The sequence below is a fragment of the Cynocephalus volans genome, chromosome 3 (genome assembly GCF_027409185.1).
Source record: "Cynocephalus volans isolate mCynVol1 chromosome 3, mCynVol1.pri, whole genome shotgun sequence".
In the NCBI taxonomy this organism is placed as follows: Eukaryota; Metazoa; Chordata; class Mammalia; order Dermoptera; family Cynocephalidae; genus Cynocephalus; species Cynocephalus volans.
Window position 1 is genome coordinate 17,614,260 of NC_084462.1, and position 17,996 is coordinate 17,632,255.

The 17,996-nt window shown below is 58.9% G+C and overlaps 1 protein-coding gene across 1 annotated transcript in view; it reads right to left on the reverse strand.

The window, feature by feature from the left end:
• Window positions 1-7,755: 7,755 nt before the first annotated feature.
• Window positions 7,756-17,996, reverse strand: part of TTYH3 (tweety family member 3) — a 32,020-nt gene continuing 21,779 nt past the window's right edge. The window contains exons 8-14 of the mRNA XM_063090562.1: window positions 17,506-17,561; window positions 16,640-16,732; window positions 15,364-15,456; window positions 14,919-15,055; window positions 13,092-13,265; window positions 12,442-12,517; window positions 7,756-9,698 (exon numbers count right to left, since the gene is read on the reverse strand). Coding sequence (XP_062946632.1) covers window positions 9,624-9,698; window positions 12,442-12,517; window positions 13,092-13,265; window positions 14,919-15,055; window positions 15,364-15,456; window positions 16,640-16,732; window positions 17,506-17,561 — 704 coding nt within the window. The 3' untranslated portion in view covers window positions 7,756-9,623. The remainder of the gene's footprint in view (window positions 9,699-12,441; window positions 12,518-13,091; window positions 13,266-14,918; window positions 15,056-15,363; window positions 15,457-16,639; window positions 16,733-17,505; window positions 17,562-17,996) is intronic.

The following is a 17,996-nucleotide window of genomic DNA, read 5'->3' on the forward strand; positions in this document are numbered from 1 at the left end:
GTCCCTGGGCGTCCCTGGTATCCAAAGGGCCCAGGGACACCTGTTATGCTGCCCTGGCCTCGGCATTCGAGGCTCCCAGGGCTGTGCGTGTGTGTGTACTGTGTGCTCACCCATGTAGCAGACTGCTGGGCAGTTCTGCTGTGCAAAGTGGGCAAAAGTGCCCCTGGTCTGCTTTTCCATGCTCTGGGGGGTCACTGGGCTTCAGGGCCCTTGCCACAGAGGGATTTGTATGTCAGAAGTCACTCTGAGGGCAGTTCTGTTATCACTTTTGGATCTCTTTGCAGCACGGGACTCAGGGCTGCTCTGCAGGGATGTGTAGGTGCCTTTCTCTTCCTGCTGAGTACAGGCTCTGTGCTGGGGGTCTCTGCCTTGGAGTCCCCCGTACAAGGGAGCCATGCTCAGTGCAGGCGGAAGCTGGTTTGTGGGGGAGTGGCCCAAGCCCCCTCATCCTCCTGAGCTCTAGCCTGGGTGGGTGCCGTGGCTTAGAGTAACGCAGCCACTGCCCAGTTCCAGGGGCCCCATGGAACCCCCCAGTGGCCATCAGCTGGTGGAACAGTGGCTTCCCTCCCAGCCCTCCTGGGTGAGGGGTCTTCTGGGCCCCCTCAGAGATCTTCCCTTTGTCTCTCCATGATCGGGTGAGTCAGAGCTGAGCGTTTTATCTCCTCTCCAAAGTAGAGAGAAAGTCGCCCACAGTGGGCGTGCCTGTAAATATTGTGACAGTATTTTTTTACTGTGCTGTTTTTTGAAAGAGGGTGGGTAAAAGTAAGGGTGTTTTTGTTTTTTGTTTTGGGGGGGAGGGGGGAGTTCTTATTTTATCTTTTCTGTGGACCAGAAAAAGCAGAAGCCAAACTTGGGATCATCTCTGTTGTAAAAGCTCAAACGGGAATGTCTGACACTCCATGTATTTATGCATTCCAGTATCTGGAATCTCCCATCCCTGCCCTCCCCCTACCTGGCAGTCAGGTCCCAGCCTGGCTCACCTCTCCCGTGGGGGTGTGTTTTGTGTTCTGTTTTTCTCTTTGCAAAGACATAGCTAGGAAAGCAAATGATAAGGGAGAAATTCTCAGGGAATTGAAGTGTTGTTGCTATGGTGACATCCTTTTGCTGTGAATAAAGGTGCTCTTTGCGGCAACCTGGAGTGTCCTGGTCCTGGCTGGAGCTGGGCCTGAGCCCCAGGTCCATGTGAGGTGGCTCCAGGGTGGGGCTGGGGGCATGCAGGGGAGGGAGAGGCTTGGCTTAGCTTGCGCCATGTGGGGTAGATGGGTAGCAAACCTTCCAAGCCAACTATTTCAGAAAGAAACTTGGGATCAAAATAGTTACTTGCTGGTGCCTGAGGGGCATGGGCAACCCAGGGTCAGGGTGGTCCCTGGTGGGTGGGCACTGTGCTTCCTGGAAGAAATGTCAGGGCTGTTGGGGGCTACAGGTCCCAGCCTGGGCTCCAGACTAAGGCTCTGGAGCCCCAGCCAGGGTGCCCATCCTCCCTATAGGAGGGACAGTGACTACTATGCCTGGGTCTGGGACCCAGCTTCACAGCCCACAGAGTCAACATCCCTGTCTCATATTGCAGATGGGGAAACTGAGGCTCAGAGTGGGTGGTGCCCAAGGTTGGGCAGCTGGGTCCCAGCCTCCCCATTTGCTGGTAACCTCTCATCTGTGGAATGGCTCCACGTTCTGCTTGACCTCGTGGGGAGGTGGGAGGAGTCTGCAAGAGAACAAGCATACCCTAGGTGACTGCTGCCCCAGCAAGGTCTGTGACAACTGCCACCCCCCCCCCAACAGGTCCCAGGAGCCTGGGTGAGGATTCAGACACTTCTTGTTTTCTAAAGAGAGCAGCTCTGCCGTGTTTTTTCTTCCTCAAATCAAGCCTTTGAGGGTAGACTGAGTAGGGGAGGGGCCACTCCAGCCTCCAGCCGGGGAATTCCCTCCCCATCACCCATCCTGGCGGGCTTGGGGCAGCCCTCGCTTCCTCTTCTTCATACCCAGCCCCCAGCACCTCCTCGGGGCTTGCAAGGCAGGGCTGTCTCTGCCCCCTGCAGGTACCTGCTCTGGCCTGCCCCTTCCCCCACCTGGGGCTCCAGGTTTCCCCTTCCCACTGCCTTTGCACCCCTCACTCTGCTCCATGTAGCCTCTACCCTGCCAGGCACACACTCACGTGCTCAGTGCCCGCAAACAGGAGCCTGGGGAGGGCCCCCTTCCTCACAGCCCTTGCTGGTGGCTGCCCTGGCCTGGGGGGCGACTGGCAGGCCCTGACCCCATTTTGGCTTTGGACGATCCTGAGTCAGAGCGTGATTTCCAGGGGCCTGGGAACAGCTGCCCCAGGGGGTGTGGGCAGTGACTGGGACCATGGGAGGCAAAGAGGACCCCTCTCTGTCACATGGCCTGATCCCTGTCTGGGGGACAGCCCCACACTTGGCACCCACCGTGTGCCGGGCCGGATGGAGGTGGTGGCCACTTTCTCATGGGGTGGTGCAGGACCCACCATCCTCTGGACAAGGAAGCTGAAACTTGGTGGTGGGGGGAGGGGGTGGGGGGGCCAGTCACAGCGGACCAGGCTGCAGGTGGGGACCATGGGCCTCCTTCCTGCCCGGGTGAGTCAGAGGCTCGGTGCCTTCTGTCCTGGCCCTCATCACCACCTCCTGCAGCTGGCCTCCACAGAGCTGGCAGGGATAGGGGACAGAGGTGTGGCTGGTGCCAGTGCTTGGGCAGCCCCGTGGATGTAGATGCACAACTGTGCTGCCCCACCTGGGGCAGGTGGAGTCCCCGTCAGTGTCGGAACCATCAGAGATCATAGCTGGTCCGAAATTTCCAGTCGGGGGCCAGGGGGTGGTGGGGGTTGCTGTGCAGGGAGGCCAGAGCAGAGGAGCAAGGAGCGGGGTGGGGAGAAGCTCTGCCCCTTCTAGAGCCTCAGCCTCTCCATCTGAGAAATGGAGATAAACATAAATGCAGCCCAGTCTCTGATGCCCTGGGCATGGGAGGGGTCATGTGGGAAGCACAGGCCAGCAGCATCGTGGCCCCCTCCTTTTCCAAGGAAGGCGAGGGAGGGAAGTTTCTGCCTCCTCAAAAGGGGAAGTAAGTCCAGCAGGAGTCTCAGTGGAATGGGTGGGCAGCCTGATTTCTTTCACCTGCCACCTTCAGAGGTGTGAGGAATGTGAGTCCCCCAGGCAGGAGAGGTGAACTCATTTCTCCCCCAGGTACATTCTGGGGATGGCTGTGCCCTGCCCACTGGTGGCATCATCTCCCCCAGCCCACAGACAGGGCGAGGGGCTACTCAGAAAGGGTCCTGGCTGGCCCCAGGGGCTTCACATTTCCCAGCCTGGCCCAGCCAGGCACCCCCCTGACCAAACTGCTCGTCATTCGTGGGGCTTTCAGAAGTCAAAAGTAAAACCACAACCACCAGGGCTGCTGGGTGCTCTGCGAGGGGGGCAGAACTTAGCTCCCGCCCTGGCTTCCGTTCTGCCAGGCGGGTGCCTGGGTAGCCAGCCAGGCTGAGTGCTGCCAGGGCGGGGCCCCTCCCTGCTCGGTTTAGACAAACTTCCCCTTGACTGGGGGTCATCAGGGCTGACTTCCTGGAAGAGGCACCTCTGAGCTGGAACTGGAAGGCTTTGTAAAGATGAAGTGGGGCATCTGGATGGTTGACGGGACCCTCCAGACTAAAATAGGAGTGGGGCCCCTGACCCACCTGAGTGGAGGTGGAGGTGGGGGGGGGTTACACCCAGCCCCTAGGGATTTGGTTGGCAAGAGATGGAGTGGGGAGAGAAGGGGCATTCCAGGTCTTGACACACAGCCAAGGCAAAGGTTCAGAGGTGGGACCAGTCAGGAGGCCTGTAAAGCTGGGAGGTGGGTTGGGAGATGGACCCCCCACCCCCCACCCAACCACAAGCAGGCAAACAGGGTTTCCACAAGGCTCTGAGGTGCCAGAGGCCAGACCCTGCTGGGTGGTTTCAGCCAGTCCTGCTTTCTCCAGTCCTGGGGTTGGAGGGGAGGTGGAGGGGGGTGGGGGGCACCAGGGCCAGACCTGCCTTTTTGTCTGTCAGACCAGTTGGGCAGCCCTGCTGCTCCCAGGCCCATCTGCCCACCCCAGCCGCACTTTCTGAGCCTAGGTCTGGACACATAAGAAGGCACTTGGTACATCCTAGGAGGGACCCAGGGACCTGCCTTGTCTTGGCCCCTGAAGGTTGCCGAAATGATGTCACCATGGAGTTTGGGGGCTCAGAGCTGTGGCTGCTCCCCCATGCGCCCCCTACCGCCCCTGCCCAGGCCTCTGGGACTCACCTCTTCATACAGCCCACCACAGTCCTTGGGCGCCGGCTGGCGGCGACAGTTGGTGGTTTCTCTCCCAGTCCAAATCCTACCTTTCCTGAACACTTACCAGGATGTAGTGGCAGGGGAGGGGAGCAGCCGTGTGCTTCCTCTTCAAAGTTCACGGCATGAAATTTGACATCATTACCAATATCTGACCCATGCAATATGGGTCGTGGCAAGAGTCAAGCTTGAATCAATGGCCACAGGAGGCCACGGGAAGCCCCAGGAACCCCTCCTTTGGCCATCGGCGCCCCAGTTCTGGCACGTGGCTCCTCCGCTGCAGGGTGCCAGCGACCTCAGCTGAGTGGCCGCTCCCCTGCTGCACTGACATGGTCACGTCACAGCTGAGCCCCACACCAGTGGCCTCTGGACACTCACAGGAAATGCAGATTCTTGGGCACCAGCCAGGCAGGAACTACAGAGTGCCATCTGCCCATCTCGCCTCCTCTGAGGACTCAGCACCCCCTGCTGGGCACTGGCCGCCCACACGCCTCACGCGCAGTCTGTGTTGTCTCCAGTCCCAGGGGCGCATCACCTGCTGCTGCCCTCCCGCCGCCCCCGCACACACTGGGTATCCACAGGGCCCCTCATTCCAGAGAGAATTCAGCTCCGGCTCATGGCCACTCTCCTCCATGGCTCCTGCGTCCATTCTTGGTGACCTTGGTGTCCATGATCCTTCCCACACGCTTCCAGTCCTCCAAACACCCGCCCTTGGGCCCCACTTGGTCACTCTCCAGGCTTCAGGCCCTCCCTGGACCACGGCGTGGCCCTGCCATCCCTGACTCGCATCTGCTCTGCTTCCCCCGCAGGTCTGTGCAGCTCACCCCCCCTGACATTGTTCCACCCTGGCAGACTTCCCCCTTCCTGGAGCTTGCCCTCACCTTGCTGAAATCTCAGGGTCAAGCATCCTGAGCTTGATCTCACCTTCAACTCCTGTGGCCTCTCCTGCTTCAACATCTCTGGGCCAAGCCTGTAACCGGGACCTGGTTCCACCCAGCCTTCTGCCTACACTGCACTTACACCAGGCACTGAAGCCAGGTGGAGAAAAACCATTTCACCCCGTGGCTAGTCCACTTTGAATTCCAGATCCTGGTCCTCAGGGGCCTTTAGACAATCCACCGTCCCTGCTCATCCGTCTTCTCCTTCCCCAACCCCCACCCCCTCCTGCCCAGCCTCACGCTCTGCTGAGGGCTTCCTATCTCATGAGCCCTTTTGCCATCGCCCATGCACCTGCACATGCTCACCTGCTCATCTGCTCTAGTTAAGGCTGGCAGGCTGGGCCACACTCCTGCCTACAACCAGCCGCCCGACTCAAGAGCCTTGCTCCACCAATTAAATCTCCTCCCTTCGCCCCATTTTCTTCTCTCTACCACATCAGTCCCGCTAGCCTTACCTGGATGCTGTATTTCTGCATCTAAAAACACATGAGCACATGCACATGAGCACCACTTCTCTGGTCCACATCCCTCTCTTGCTATTTTTTTTTTTGTGTGTGTGTGTGTTGGCTGGTACAGGGATCTGAACCCTGCTGTTAAAACACCATGCTCTAACAAACTGAGCTAACTGACAAGCCCTATCTCACTATTTTCTGCTTTTACTATTTAAATTCCTCAAATGGATTCTCTAGATGAGCCCAATGTAATCATAAGGGTCCTTATAGGAGAGAGGAAGGAGGGTCAGAGCGAGGGATCTGTAGGTGCTGCGCTGCTGGCTTTGAAGATGGAGGAAGGAGGCCCTGGGCAAGGGATGTGGGTGGACTCTAGAAGCTGGGCAGGAGCGGACTCTTCCCCAGCCTCCGGGAGGGATCCCATCCTCCATCTGATGTTGTTCCCTGCCCACACCCTCCACCCTGGACTCCTACTGGTCTGCTCCCATCCCCCTCACCCCAGTGTTCCCCGTGTGCCCAGGGCCTACCTAGAGCCATGGACCTCAGAATTGCCCGACTCAGGAGGGAGCCAAAACAACTCAGGAAAAGAGGGGGCTGCTTTTTAAAATTTGTTTATTTTAAAACATGAAACCCAAGCTGAATAGAAACCACAGAAATTACATGGAAAAAATTTTTAATATTTGCCAAGAAAAATAAAGCCCCCAAAGAAATAAAAATCAAACCCCAAACCCAGTTTTAAAAAACAAAACCAAAAACACAGCGACGGTACATACAGCATGGCCCTACAGAGGTTGGAGGGGAAAATGCAAAAATGGTTCAGACCTCAGTTCCCTGCTCAGATGTGAAATCACACAGGGGCCAGGGGGAGAAGGTAAGATTCAAGGGCCAGGAGGGGAAATGAACCAGGAAGTCAAGTCTTGACAAAATTTTATATATATACTATATATAACAAATATAAAGTGGTATGGTACACAACCATCATAGTTCAACACAAAAAAAGATCCCACACAAAAGGTCCTGGTCCCCTGCCTACCCCTGACTGGGGCCCAGGGGCTGCCAACTAACCCCCCACCCCAGGGCTGGGCAGAGCTGGGACCTAGGTGTGGAGAGAGATGGTGCTTGGGGCTGGAATTGCATAGTGAGATGGGGAGGGTGGGCACAGCAGGGAAAAGGTCGGGCTGCTCCCAACCAGGCCCTTCCACTCCCCAAACCTTGCCACACCACACGAGGGGAGCCCATGGTGAGTGCCACCTGCAGAGGAGCCCATCAGCTCTCAGTCCCAGGTAGACCCCCCTCCTGCTGGTGTGGCCTGTCAGGGATGGGTGGGGGCTGGCTGGTGGCCCAGCCCTGTGGGGCGTTGCAGCCCCAAGGGCTCCTCCCTCCCATCACCATGGCCTCCCTGCCCCAAACATGGTCAAGACTACACTCCCTTGGGATGCTGCAGGGCCCAAAGGTGCAGGGTGGGAGTGGGGGCGGGACACAGGCAGCTGGCCCTGGCCTGCCACCCCCAGTAGGTGTGAAGAGGTCGCTGGGATGGGGGTACTCAGGAAAGCGGCACTGAAAACTCAAAATAAAAAGAACCAATTGCAGGAGCCGCTCCCTCCGTCTACTGAGGTTAGGGTTTGGACCCCTTTTGGTTTTCCACCCTTTTCCTTTCTTCAACCTCGGTGAGTAAAAAGTCACAGACGGGGCACGCACGCACGCACACGACGGTCAGGATTCCCAAGACAGCACAGGGTTCACAGCCACGTCCGGGCAGCGCCCACCTCTCATGCTATGTACATTCACCTTGCGGCAGCCTTGCGGGCCACAGGCTGCGTTTGTGCTTCTGAGCAGTTGCAGAGCGCACGGCAGGCACCTGGGCAGAGGTGCCAGTGCTTCCCTCCTGAGCTGCAGCCAGGAAAGCTCCCACGGTGGGGTCAATCCCAGTGGGAAGACTGGGCAGGTCGGCTGTGGCTGGGACTCCGTGGCCCTGTGGGGGCTCAGACTGATGGCCACGTGGGGTCTGGAGCAGACTTCCCTCCACGAAGGTTTGGTTGTGCCCGGGGGGCTCAGACCCCAGGCCCATTGACTCCCCTCCCCATCAGACTCCCTACCCCACCCTCCTTTGGTCCCAGACACCAGCACAAAGAAAGGGTGGTCATGGAAAAGGGCAGGGTGGAGCCTTGCCCCAGGGAAGGGCTGAGGACATTTCTGGTACAGGTAGCTGCCCTGCTGCTCTAGGAGGAAGAACCATATGTCTGTAAACTGCTGGGGCCACCTCCCCTGAGGGGCCCAGCCATGGCCCCTATTTGTGGCTGTCCAGAGGCCCTCTGGCTGCCCCTGACTTTGGCACACAGGCCAGAGCATGTATTGAGCCTCGTTGTCTTGGCTGGCTGGGCCAGGGCTGGGGCTAGAATGGGCAGAACTTCCCGGTCCTGATTTGGGGGGGTGGCTCCACCCTCCGTGACAGGAAGCACAGCAAACATTGTACACTAAAGCCAAAAGCACCTTAGGGAAGCCTGTTCCCACTTCACAGGTAGGGAGACTGAAGCCACAAAGGACCTCAGCCCAAAGCCCATGTGATATTTGTTCTTGAGGACATGGTCCTCCTGGGGCAGCACCTGCCCAGGGAGGGGTCTCCAGGCCCTTTGGGCTGCCTGTTGGTCTTGGCCCCTCCCCAGCAGCACCCCACAAAGAAACGGTGACTCCAGCCCCAGCTCCCAGCCAGCTGTCCTGGGCCTTGGCTCCAGCCTGGACTGCGGGTCCACTCACTGGCTCTGGGTCAGCCAGGAGCACCCATGGAGGCTGAGAGTGAGGTTAGTGGTTAGTCCCAAGAGGCGCAGCAGGGGCTAAGGGCACATTCACAGCCAGCTTGAGTCCAGCCTCCGAGGCTAGGCTCTGGGGACACTGCGCCTGTCCTGCATGGAAATGGAACCAAGAGGGGAGGAAGGGGCTTGACCCACAGCCCCAGCCTGCCCTAGAGATGACAAATGTGGTTAGTGCAAAAAAACGAACCAGACGAAGCTGCCAAGTCTCTGGGGGTGGGGTGGGGAGGGGGTTTGGCACCAAGAAGGCGGCCAGCACTGGGGGGCCGGGTGTGCAGCCTGGGCTCCACATGGCGCCTGCTGTCGTGGAGGGCTGGGTGCCTCAGGCAGGGCAGGCACTGAGGGAGAGAGCGATGCCGGGCAGGAGGAAGAGAAAGGGGGCCTCCCTGGAGGCTTCTGGCAGCTGGCAGGAGGAGCAAGCCTGTGGTCAAGTAGGCAGCATGGGTGAGAGACAGCGCTACAGACACTGCAGAGAGATGGTGTGCAGGGGCCGCGGGAGGGTCCAGGTGTGCAGAGCTGAGCATTTGAGTGTGTACCCCTCGCTCAGTGGCCAGCAGATGCCTGGCACAGGGGACTCCTGCCATGCCTATGAACTGAGGAGCGATCCACAGGAGCATTGAAGGCGAGGATGGGCAGAGAGAGGCTCTGAGGGAAGCAGGAGACAGCAGGTGGGAAGCAGGGCTGGAGAGGAGCGTGCAGTGAGCTGGTCAGAGGACCAGCAGGTCAACAGCCATCTGCAGAGGAAGCATGTTGGGGGCAGAGCACCTGGCCCAGACCGAGCAGGGCCCAGTGAATCCCAGAGGGTAGAGGGATGTGGGGAGCAGGGCCTGAGCAGGGCCAGGGTGTTGGTGGCAGTGTTCCCACATGTCGGTCCAGGTGTGTGACCAAGTTAGGGTGCAGGCCCAGAGCCTCTGCTTCTCAACCCTGCTTGGAGCTTGTGCTGGGCATCTGTGCCCCCTGCGGGGAGGGGAGAGGAGGGAGCTAGTGGCCTGCAGATGCACCCAAGGCTGGTCTGGCATGGCATGCAGAGGGTCCGGCGGGCAGCCATGGGGTGTAAGTGGCAGTGCTGGCACAGGGAGGGGTGGGGGCAGTTGGCACGTGGGGCGGGTGGCTGGCCGGTGTGCGGTCTAGTGGCCGCTGCCGCTGGAGTCAGGGCGAGGCTGGCTCGTGGCGAGGTATTTGGCTCTCATGCTGGAGGTGTACTGGAGGAAGACAAGGGGGGAAGGTGGTCAGCAGGGCCCTGGAGACATAGCTGGGGGCAGCCGGCAGCCTCCCCAGCACAATCCTTGGTTGGTGGGCCAGAAGCCAACCCCTGGGGGGCAGAATGCGACAGCACAGTGGTGTGGCTGACAGAGCCCCATGGGCAAGGGGCTCAGGGAGGGGCTGGCTGGGGCTGAGGGAGGTCATGGCCCCCAGGGAGCACAGGTCTGCCCTGACTCCCAGGCTCAGGGCCAGGGGATGAGTCTCCTCTCCCAGTTACATGAGCATGTCACCCCCATACCCACATCACTGGCATTTGGGCCTCGGCCAGGAAGAGCTGTGCCACCGCCCAAGAGCCAGAGCTTAAAGGCTCTAAGTATGCCCTGTACACCCAGGACCTGAAGGCCACATGCAGGCTGCCTGCCACTGCTGGGCTGAGACCCTGGGCCTCTGCCTCAGGGCCCTGTCCAGAACCCTGGGGCCAGGACGAGGCCTCCTCTGGGCAGGGGCTTCTGAAGCCAGGCCACAGCCAGGAGCCTACAGGAGTAAGGAGGCCCCAGCCTGAGGGCATCCCCTGGGTCACTCAGCCACACAGCCGCTCTACCCCCTCACCCCTGGGGAAGGAGGACCCCAAAAGCCCCCCAGACCCTCCAGGATGGAGTGATGCTGCTGCCCACTGTGGCTCCCAGGTCTGAGATTCAGGAACAGAGGAGGCTGGAGGGGGAGCCCCCAGCCTGCCCGCCTCTGCACACGGCCTGTGCATCTTGGCCACCCTCATCCAACTGGAAGTGTGAAGGCCTCAATAGTGCACATGCATGTGTGAGTGCATGTGTGTGCTTGCAGAGGAACACACAGACAAGGCATGTCTGAGGCCAGGCTATGCGCAGGCTCACCTGCCCATGGGGGGCATGGCTCATGCCATGGGTCGTCAGTGGTTAAGAGGCCTGGCAGGCTGGCTGCACCCATGCCTAGGTGGGCCCCAGCAGCCCCAGGGACCCCAGGCTGGCCCTCACAGTCCCCAGATCCAGAGGAACAATGCTTCCTGGGTCTCTGGGAGCCCTCCTAGAACACTAGAAAGTTGTGAGCAGCCTGTCAGGTGGCTGTGGAAAGGGGGCAGGGGGGAGGAGTAGCGGCACCAGGGAGGCACATCATTCCATGGACATGCAGCAGGGTGGGGGTGGGGGGGCACATGATGGGATGGGGTGGTGGGCAGCAGCCTGGGCCCCTGAAGGAGCCCAAGCAAGCACCCACATGACTGGGTGGGGACAGCAGGAGAAGCGTGCACGCTCATCGCACACACCTGTGTGCACTGCCTGGCATGCGGGGCTATGCCTTGACAGCTGGACCTGATAGCCACACACCCCGAGGCACAGGCCACACAGGGTCTGCGTGGGTGGTTTCCTTGCTGAGAGGTGATAAGAGGGGCTGGGGCCATTTGCAGCTGCTAGCAGAGTCCCCAGAGGCCAGGTGGCTGGACTGGGGGGCAGGTTAAGCCCAGAAGGGGGCTTGCTACCCCCACAGTGAGGCTGGTGGGCCCAGGGCCGGCATTAGAGGTCTCTGTAGCTGTGCTGTGCTGCCCAGAGCTGGCCGGACAGGTGCTGAGCAGGCCAGGATGGTTGGGGCCTGAGGTCAGCACTGGTGGAAAGGGGCAGAGAGCAGGAGTGGGGGCGAGGCATGGAGGTACAGGCTGTGGCCGTGCGGGGCGGGGACTCGGGTGGGTCAGTACCTGTCACTCTGAGGGCAGCTACCACAGCGTTCGGGCACTGTCCATGGGCTTAAACTGCCAGCCCGCGTGGCTGCCAGAGTCCAGGGCAGCCAGATAGCGCTAGGAGGGCCCAGAGTGGGAGGGGTGCAGGAGAGAGAGAGAGAGAGAGGGCGGCCTCAACCCCAGGGTGCGGGACCGGCCCGAGCAGGCCGCGGGGCTGTGTGGGGATGATGATGAGACAGCAGTGTGTGACTGAGGAGCCACAGCATGGGACAGCCTCCGAGCCTCTCAGCCCCTGGACTGGGCATAGGTCCCAGGCACCCCAGGCCCAGCTCTGTGCCACGTGGTTGGGTATTTCTAAAGCGAGATGGCCTTCAGCCTCTCTGGCCCTATCCTGGTGGCCCAGCCCTCCAGGAAGCCCAACAGGCCCTTGGTCTCTCCACAAGCTCCTTCCTGGTGCACCAAAACCACCCTGTCCCCTCCCATCTGTGTCTCCTCCCAAGGTCAGAGGGAACACCAGGTCCAGGCTGGAACAGCCATAGGCTGAGACCCAGGTGAACACTCAGGAAAATAATCAAGAAAGGAAAAAAGGAAGCAAGGCTGGGGTTCCTGGGAACTGGGGGGGGTGGCCCCCACCACAGGTCCAGGAGGCCCAAGGGGAGGGTGGGAAGAGAGAGGTGTCAGCCCTGCCCCAGGGCCCCACCCAGTTGAGCTGGAAGAGCACATTCGGGTCCACCTGCCTGCCTTCCCCAAGAAAGGGCCCCAGAGCTGACCCATCAGGCAACTGGCCCTCCAGGCTCCCCACTCTGGCTCCGGGCGCCTCAAGGCCAACCCACTCAGCCCCATCTATTGAGGCCAGGTGCCCTGTGGAGAGGCCAGGCTATGGAGAGCCACACTGGGCCCCCACCACGGGAGGCTCACAGATGCCCCCGGAGCCCATACTGCCCACGAGAGCTGCACCAGACCACCAAGGCGGCAGAGTGGTGGCCCTCCTCTGAGGCCAAGGGTCTCCCCACCCACCCTCCTGTCCCAATACTTACTGAGGGTGGTGGGGACTCGCGCCCAATGAGTGGGGTGTTCTCACAGCGGGGATTCTGGAAATTGGCATTCTGGCTCCTGAGGTGTGAGGGGAGAGACAGGCTGTGAGTGACCTGAGACGGCAGTCCCAGCTTTTGTTTGAGAGAATCCATCTTAGAGCCAGGCAAATCCTGTGCCCACCCAGCTCTGCCCAGCACCCCAGTCTTTGATCCTGACTTCCACAGGGGTGGGCACATCCTTTCTCACTGGCAGTCCCATGAACCCAGCACAGGAACAAAGGATTCAGAGTGGGCCCACAGGTTGCCCGCCTGCCCACCTTGGCCTGGCCAGAGCCCACCTCCTGTCTGGCTTCATGTCCACCACATAGCTGGGCTGCGGGGCCCTTGGCCACAGCGTCCTTGGGCCCTAGACACAGAGCCTCCGTCTGACCATGTGGCCTCCCTACGGCCCCTTGACTGGCTTTATCTGGGAGCAGGGATCACTGAATGCCAGGCCGACCCCACCTGCAGCCCCTTCTCCTCCTGGCTACCCCCCTCTCTGCTGTCACAGAAGAGGATACTCCTCCTGTCCTTTGGGTAGCTAGCCCCTGGCTGGACTCCACTCTAAGCCGCAGCTGATGTGCCTGTGACCCCAGGGGCTCCCCATGACTCACATGTACTCGGTGACCGGGGCATTGCTGACGGTGTGTGCCGCGGCTGGGATGCTGGTCTCACTGCCATAGCTGCTGCCGCAGCTGTACAAGCTGGGCATGTGGACACGGTAGAGGCTATCATGCGCCTGCCGCGGCCCTGGGGCAGTCTCCTCCTCTCCATCCTCATCAGGGCCTCTGCAGGGAGGGACACCCAGCACAGGCTCAGGCCCTGGCAGGAGGGATGTAGCTACAAGACCTGCGGAGGGCCAGCTCTGGTGCTGAGACACCTGGCTGCAGTTCTGGCATGCCAGGACTGTGGACAAGTCACCTGGCTCCACACCTCAGCTCTCTCCCCTTGCAGGGGAGGGGATGCTAAGAGTGCCAGGCTCTGCACCACGGCCTGCACATGGCAGCACAGACTGTGGTTATCAGAAGAGCACAGGGCCCCTCCTAGGGGAGCACAGAAGGCTGGGTGCCTGGAGTCTGAGCTCTTTTGGCTCTACAGGGCCTGTCTGTATCCTTGGGTGGCCTGAGCCAGGTTTTCCCGGCCCTGCTGCCCTCTGGCTTTCTGTCCTCCACTCTGCGCTAACTGCTGCAGGTTGAGGCAAGGGAGTGGTGGACGGCCTGGTGGGGAGTTACCATCAACCTGGTGGCCTTGCACAGAGGGCCTCCTCGCCTTGCTCCTGGTAGTGAGCACTGCAGAAGCAGGACAGTGGTAGCTGTCAGCAGGGCGGTGACCACCAGCCAAGCCCAGGGAGGGGCCTTCACACATAGTGGCTCATTTAGCGCTCACCTGACCTGTGTCCTCTTATAACCCCCAGTTTGCACTCAGGGAAATTGAAGCCTGGGGTGGTTAAGTTACCTGTCCAGTCACACAATATAAGGGTAGCGTCAAGATCTTAATCTAGCCACATGGCTCCAGGGCTGTGTTCTTAGCCATTCCCCAACAGCTGCCATCTTTATTAACATTGCCATTCACTATCACCACCATCACCCCCCCACCATCATCACCTTCACCATCACCACCACCACCATCATCACTATCAGCACCATCACAAACATGACATCCAACACCATCACCATCATCTCCACCATTGGCATTACAAGAGAGAATAATAGAATAGAAATCCAGGCAAAGGGGAGAAATCGGAGCTGAGCTACTTTTCACCCAAGATGGGCCATTAAGCAGTCATAGCCCAAATAGGGGGGGAGGTGAAGGGTCTGGGAGATGGGCCATGGGGGCCCCAGCAAGGGAAGGAGTCTGGCACCGCTATACACCACTCAACCAGTGCTGATGGGAGATTGAGTCAGGGGCCACCAGACCCCCCCATTCAAAGATAAGGAAGGACACAGCAGCTCCATGGGAGCTGACTTCCATCTTGGTCAACCCACTGGAGTCCATGGCCACCTGAACTGTCCCCTGCAGACTGGACTATCCACACAGCTGGACAGCTAGCCTCTCCACCCACAGCTCTGCACACCTGCACCCTGAGGTGGGGACTGACTGCCTGCGAGGGGACACGGATGAGACATTCTTAGTCCAACCGTCGGGGTATGGGGTACACAGCCAGCCCTAGGGGGCAGAAGACCCCAGTTCTCCTCCCTGCCTGCTCTGGACTCATGTGATTCTAGAATGAGCATTTTGCTTCTGTGAAATGGGGATGCTCACCTGGGAGCCAGTGGCCTCAAAGGTGCTGCACAGGCCTAGAGGGTGTTACGAGGTGAGGTAGCATTTGTCCCCCACCTCTGGGGACTGGGACATGGGTGTCCAGAAGGGCATGTCCCTAAAATGTCCTACATATGCTGTGTGGCCTGGGACAAACCCAAGGCCCTCTGTGAGCCCCTCACCTCTTCTGCTGCCAGGTGTGTGGGACGCTGCAGACGATAGAACTGAACATGAGGGCTGTGATGAAGGAGAAGAGGGCCAGGTAGATAAGGCCCTCGACGCCATCGTAGCAGAAGCCTGTCAGCGCCTGCACGTAGTCCTGAGCCGGCACAGGGTGAGACGGCAGACCCACAGAGACAGGGGAGAGGCAAGACAGGCAGTGTGAGATGGGACACGTGGGCCCTTGGCCCAGCCACAGCAGCCTGGACCACCCACCACCAGGAGGTTGGACTGAGAACCCACCAGCTATTCATGAGTCCCCATTCACCACCAGTGCCCCCCAAGCAGCTCCCCACTGTCTCCCACCCACCGAGCTGTTCCCCTTGTTCCTCTCCAGCAGCTCCCCTCTGCCAGTCTGTCCCCCGCCCCCCGAGCTGTGACAACTCCGCAATGGGCGCTGCCTCTCACCAGATGCAGGCTGCGGCAGTCCACCAGGGCAGTGAGGTGCTGCAGGTTCACTTCTGTACCATTCAGCACCTCCTGGACTCGGAGCAGGGGGTCCTGGGGGGTATGTATCACTCAAGGTCAATGGCTCATTTGGGAGGGGGGATCCAGGTCATTTTCTAAGTACTTTCTACAATCTTGAAATGGACTTCAGGAGAATAGAACCTACTGTTACGGGCTCAATTGTATCCCCCAATATTCTATGTTGAAGCCCTAGCCCAAGTCCCTCAGAATGTATTTGGAGACAGGGCCTGTAAAGAGGTGAGTAAGTTAAATGAGGTCACTAGGGAGGCCTTAATCTAACATGACTGGTGTCCTTATAAGAAGAGATCAGGACACAGACATGCACAGAAGGATGACCATGTGCAGACACAGGGAGAAGAGAGCCATCTCCAAGCCAAGGAGACTGGCCTCAGGAGAAACCGGCCCTGCTGCACCTTGATCTCAGATGTCCAGCCTCCAGCACTGTGAGGACATAAATGTCTGTCGTTTAAGCCGCCTTGTCTGGGGTGCTTTGTTACGGCGGCCCGAGCAAATTAATACACCTACCTACTCTCTCGATTGCAAAAAAATCAAAAGGGTGTTCTAACTGTAGCAGAAATAAAAGAAAGTAACTTTAAAGTAATGTGTGTGTATATGTTTTTTTTTAAATTCTGTGTTTCTTAGAAAAGGACTCGCTACCCCAAATGGAATTTGAGAGCCACAGCTGTGTCCACAAGACACTCTCTTCTCTGTCCCCAAATCTGGGGCGGTGCACAAAGACGCAGGCATCCCCACAGGTAAACCAAACACCTCCAAGGAGATGTGGGTTTTTGTCAGGAGATAGTAACATCTGTTTTAATGTGTAAATTTCCAGGGCCCAGAACACTACAGGGAAAAACAATAATCCTCTCAAATTTCCAGAACGCCCCCGAGGGGGTGCGCCTCACCCTGAGAACAGATTTATTTTATTCCTTCCTCTGTTTCCCCTTTCCTCATTTTTTAAAAATACAAAGAGTTTGTATTACTTTTTAAATAAAGAACAAAATTATTTTTAGAAACTTACCAAAAATCCCCAGGGAAAAGAAATGAAGGGAGAGGGAGGGGAGAAAAAAGAAAGTGGCTCTATATGGGGGGGTGGGGACAGGAACGACCCCCACTAGGTTCCCATCAGGCCATTCTGGTGCCTTTTCCAAATGTGCCCTGAGCCGTGTTTGCACCATGAATTCCTTTCAAGCTGAGAAAAGGGGATCCCACTTACCTTGCTGGCTGGGTGCTCCCGGGGAACACTCCTCAGGAGCTCAGCCACGACGTCCTGCATCTCCACCAGTGCCTTGTGGCTGCCCGACAGCTTCTGCTCCACAGAGAGGCAGCTGATTCCGGTGGGGTGGTGGGGCGGAAGCCAGTCCACCTCTTCCTCCCCCCAGGATCACCTCCCCCCCTCCCCCTGCACTGCAGAGCAGCCCAAGAGGCACCCAGCCCGAGAGGCCATCAAGGTTCCCAGGTGGGCTGGATGTACCAGGCCTCGCCACCCCACACAGGGTGCCCCTCCCGTGCTCCTCCCAGGCCACCCACACACCCAGAGACAATACACCACTGGGGTGGCAGCAGTGAGCCACGCACCCTCCCCAGAAAGCAAAGCATGGCATTTTTAACCCAGAGGGCCCTCAGTCCTGGTGGAATACCAGGCAGTGGGTAAAGGGTTTGACCTGTTGATGCTGCTGGCCCCTTCAAATTCTACCACCAGGAGGCCTAGATGTTCTTCTACAGAGGGGGCTCCTCCCACACCTGCCCCAGATGAGCTTTGCCCCCAGGGGTTTCCAGGGGCAACACAAGGAGTGAAAGGAGGACCAGGGATGTGGGGCATTAAGCAGGTCACCCCAAAAGGCTTGCACCACAGTGGCCGGGTGGTAACCCAAGGGGCAGTTAGTGATATCAATAGAGTCTCTGCCCAGCTGTACCAACTGCTCCTGTGATCCCAGTATGCTGCAGACGTCTGGGCTGTGAAGGCCAGGCACAGGGCCTATTTGGCTTTCCCCACACAGACGCAAGGTCCTTCCCTCCCTCCTTCCTTCCCCCCACCCCAGCCCCTGACCCTGGCCTCTCAGGACCAGGCCAGACTCTCACCTGCTGGAAGGGGTTGGCGGTGTAGGGTGAACAGGTCAGGTAGTACTGCAGGATGTCTGCAGAGAGAGGTCAGAATGGGCTGAGCATAACAGCCCTCCACATGTGTGTGACTGCATGTGTGTGCCTGTGTATGTCTGCATGTGTGCGCTTATGTGTCAGTGTGTGTGCATACGAGCATGTCTGTGTATGTATGTGCTGCAAACGTGTGTGCATGTGTGTAGCTACGTGTGTGTTCACTTGTGTATGAGTGTGAGTACACGTGCACGTTTATGAGTGAGCTGTGGCCTTCAGGGAGACCAGGGCCAGGGCCCATACTCTTCTATTCTGAGTTGTTTCCCTGCAGTGTGCACCATCTTTGGGGAGCAAGCCTTGGACCCCTCCTCATTCTAAAACAGTGGACAGAGCAGTGGGGTGAGGAAGGAGGCAGAAAACTCCACGCTGGGCAAGCATCAAACCCCTCTGGGCCCATTCCTTCACAGGTCACTTGGGCA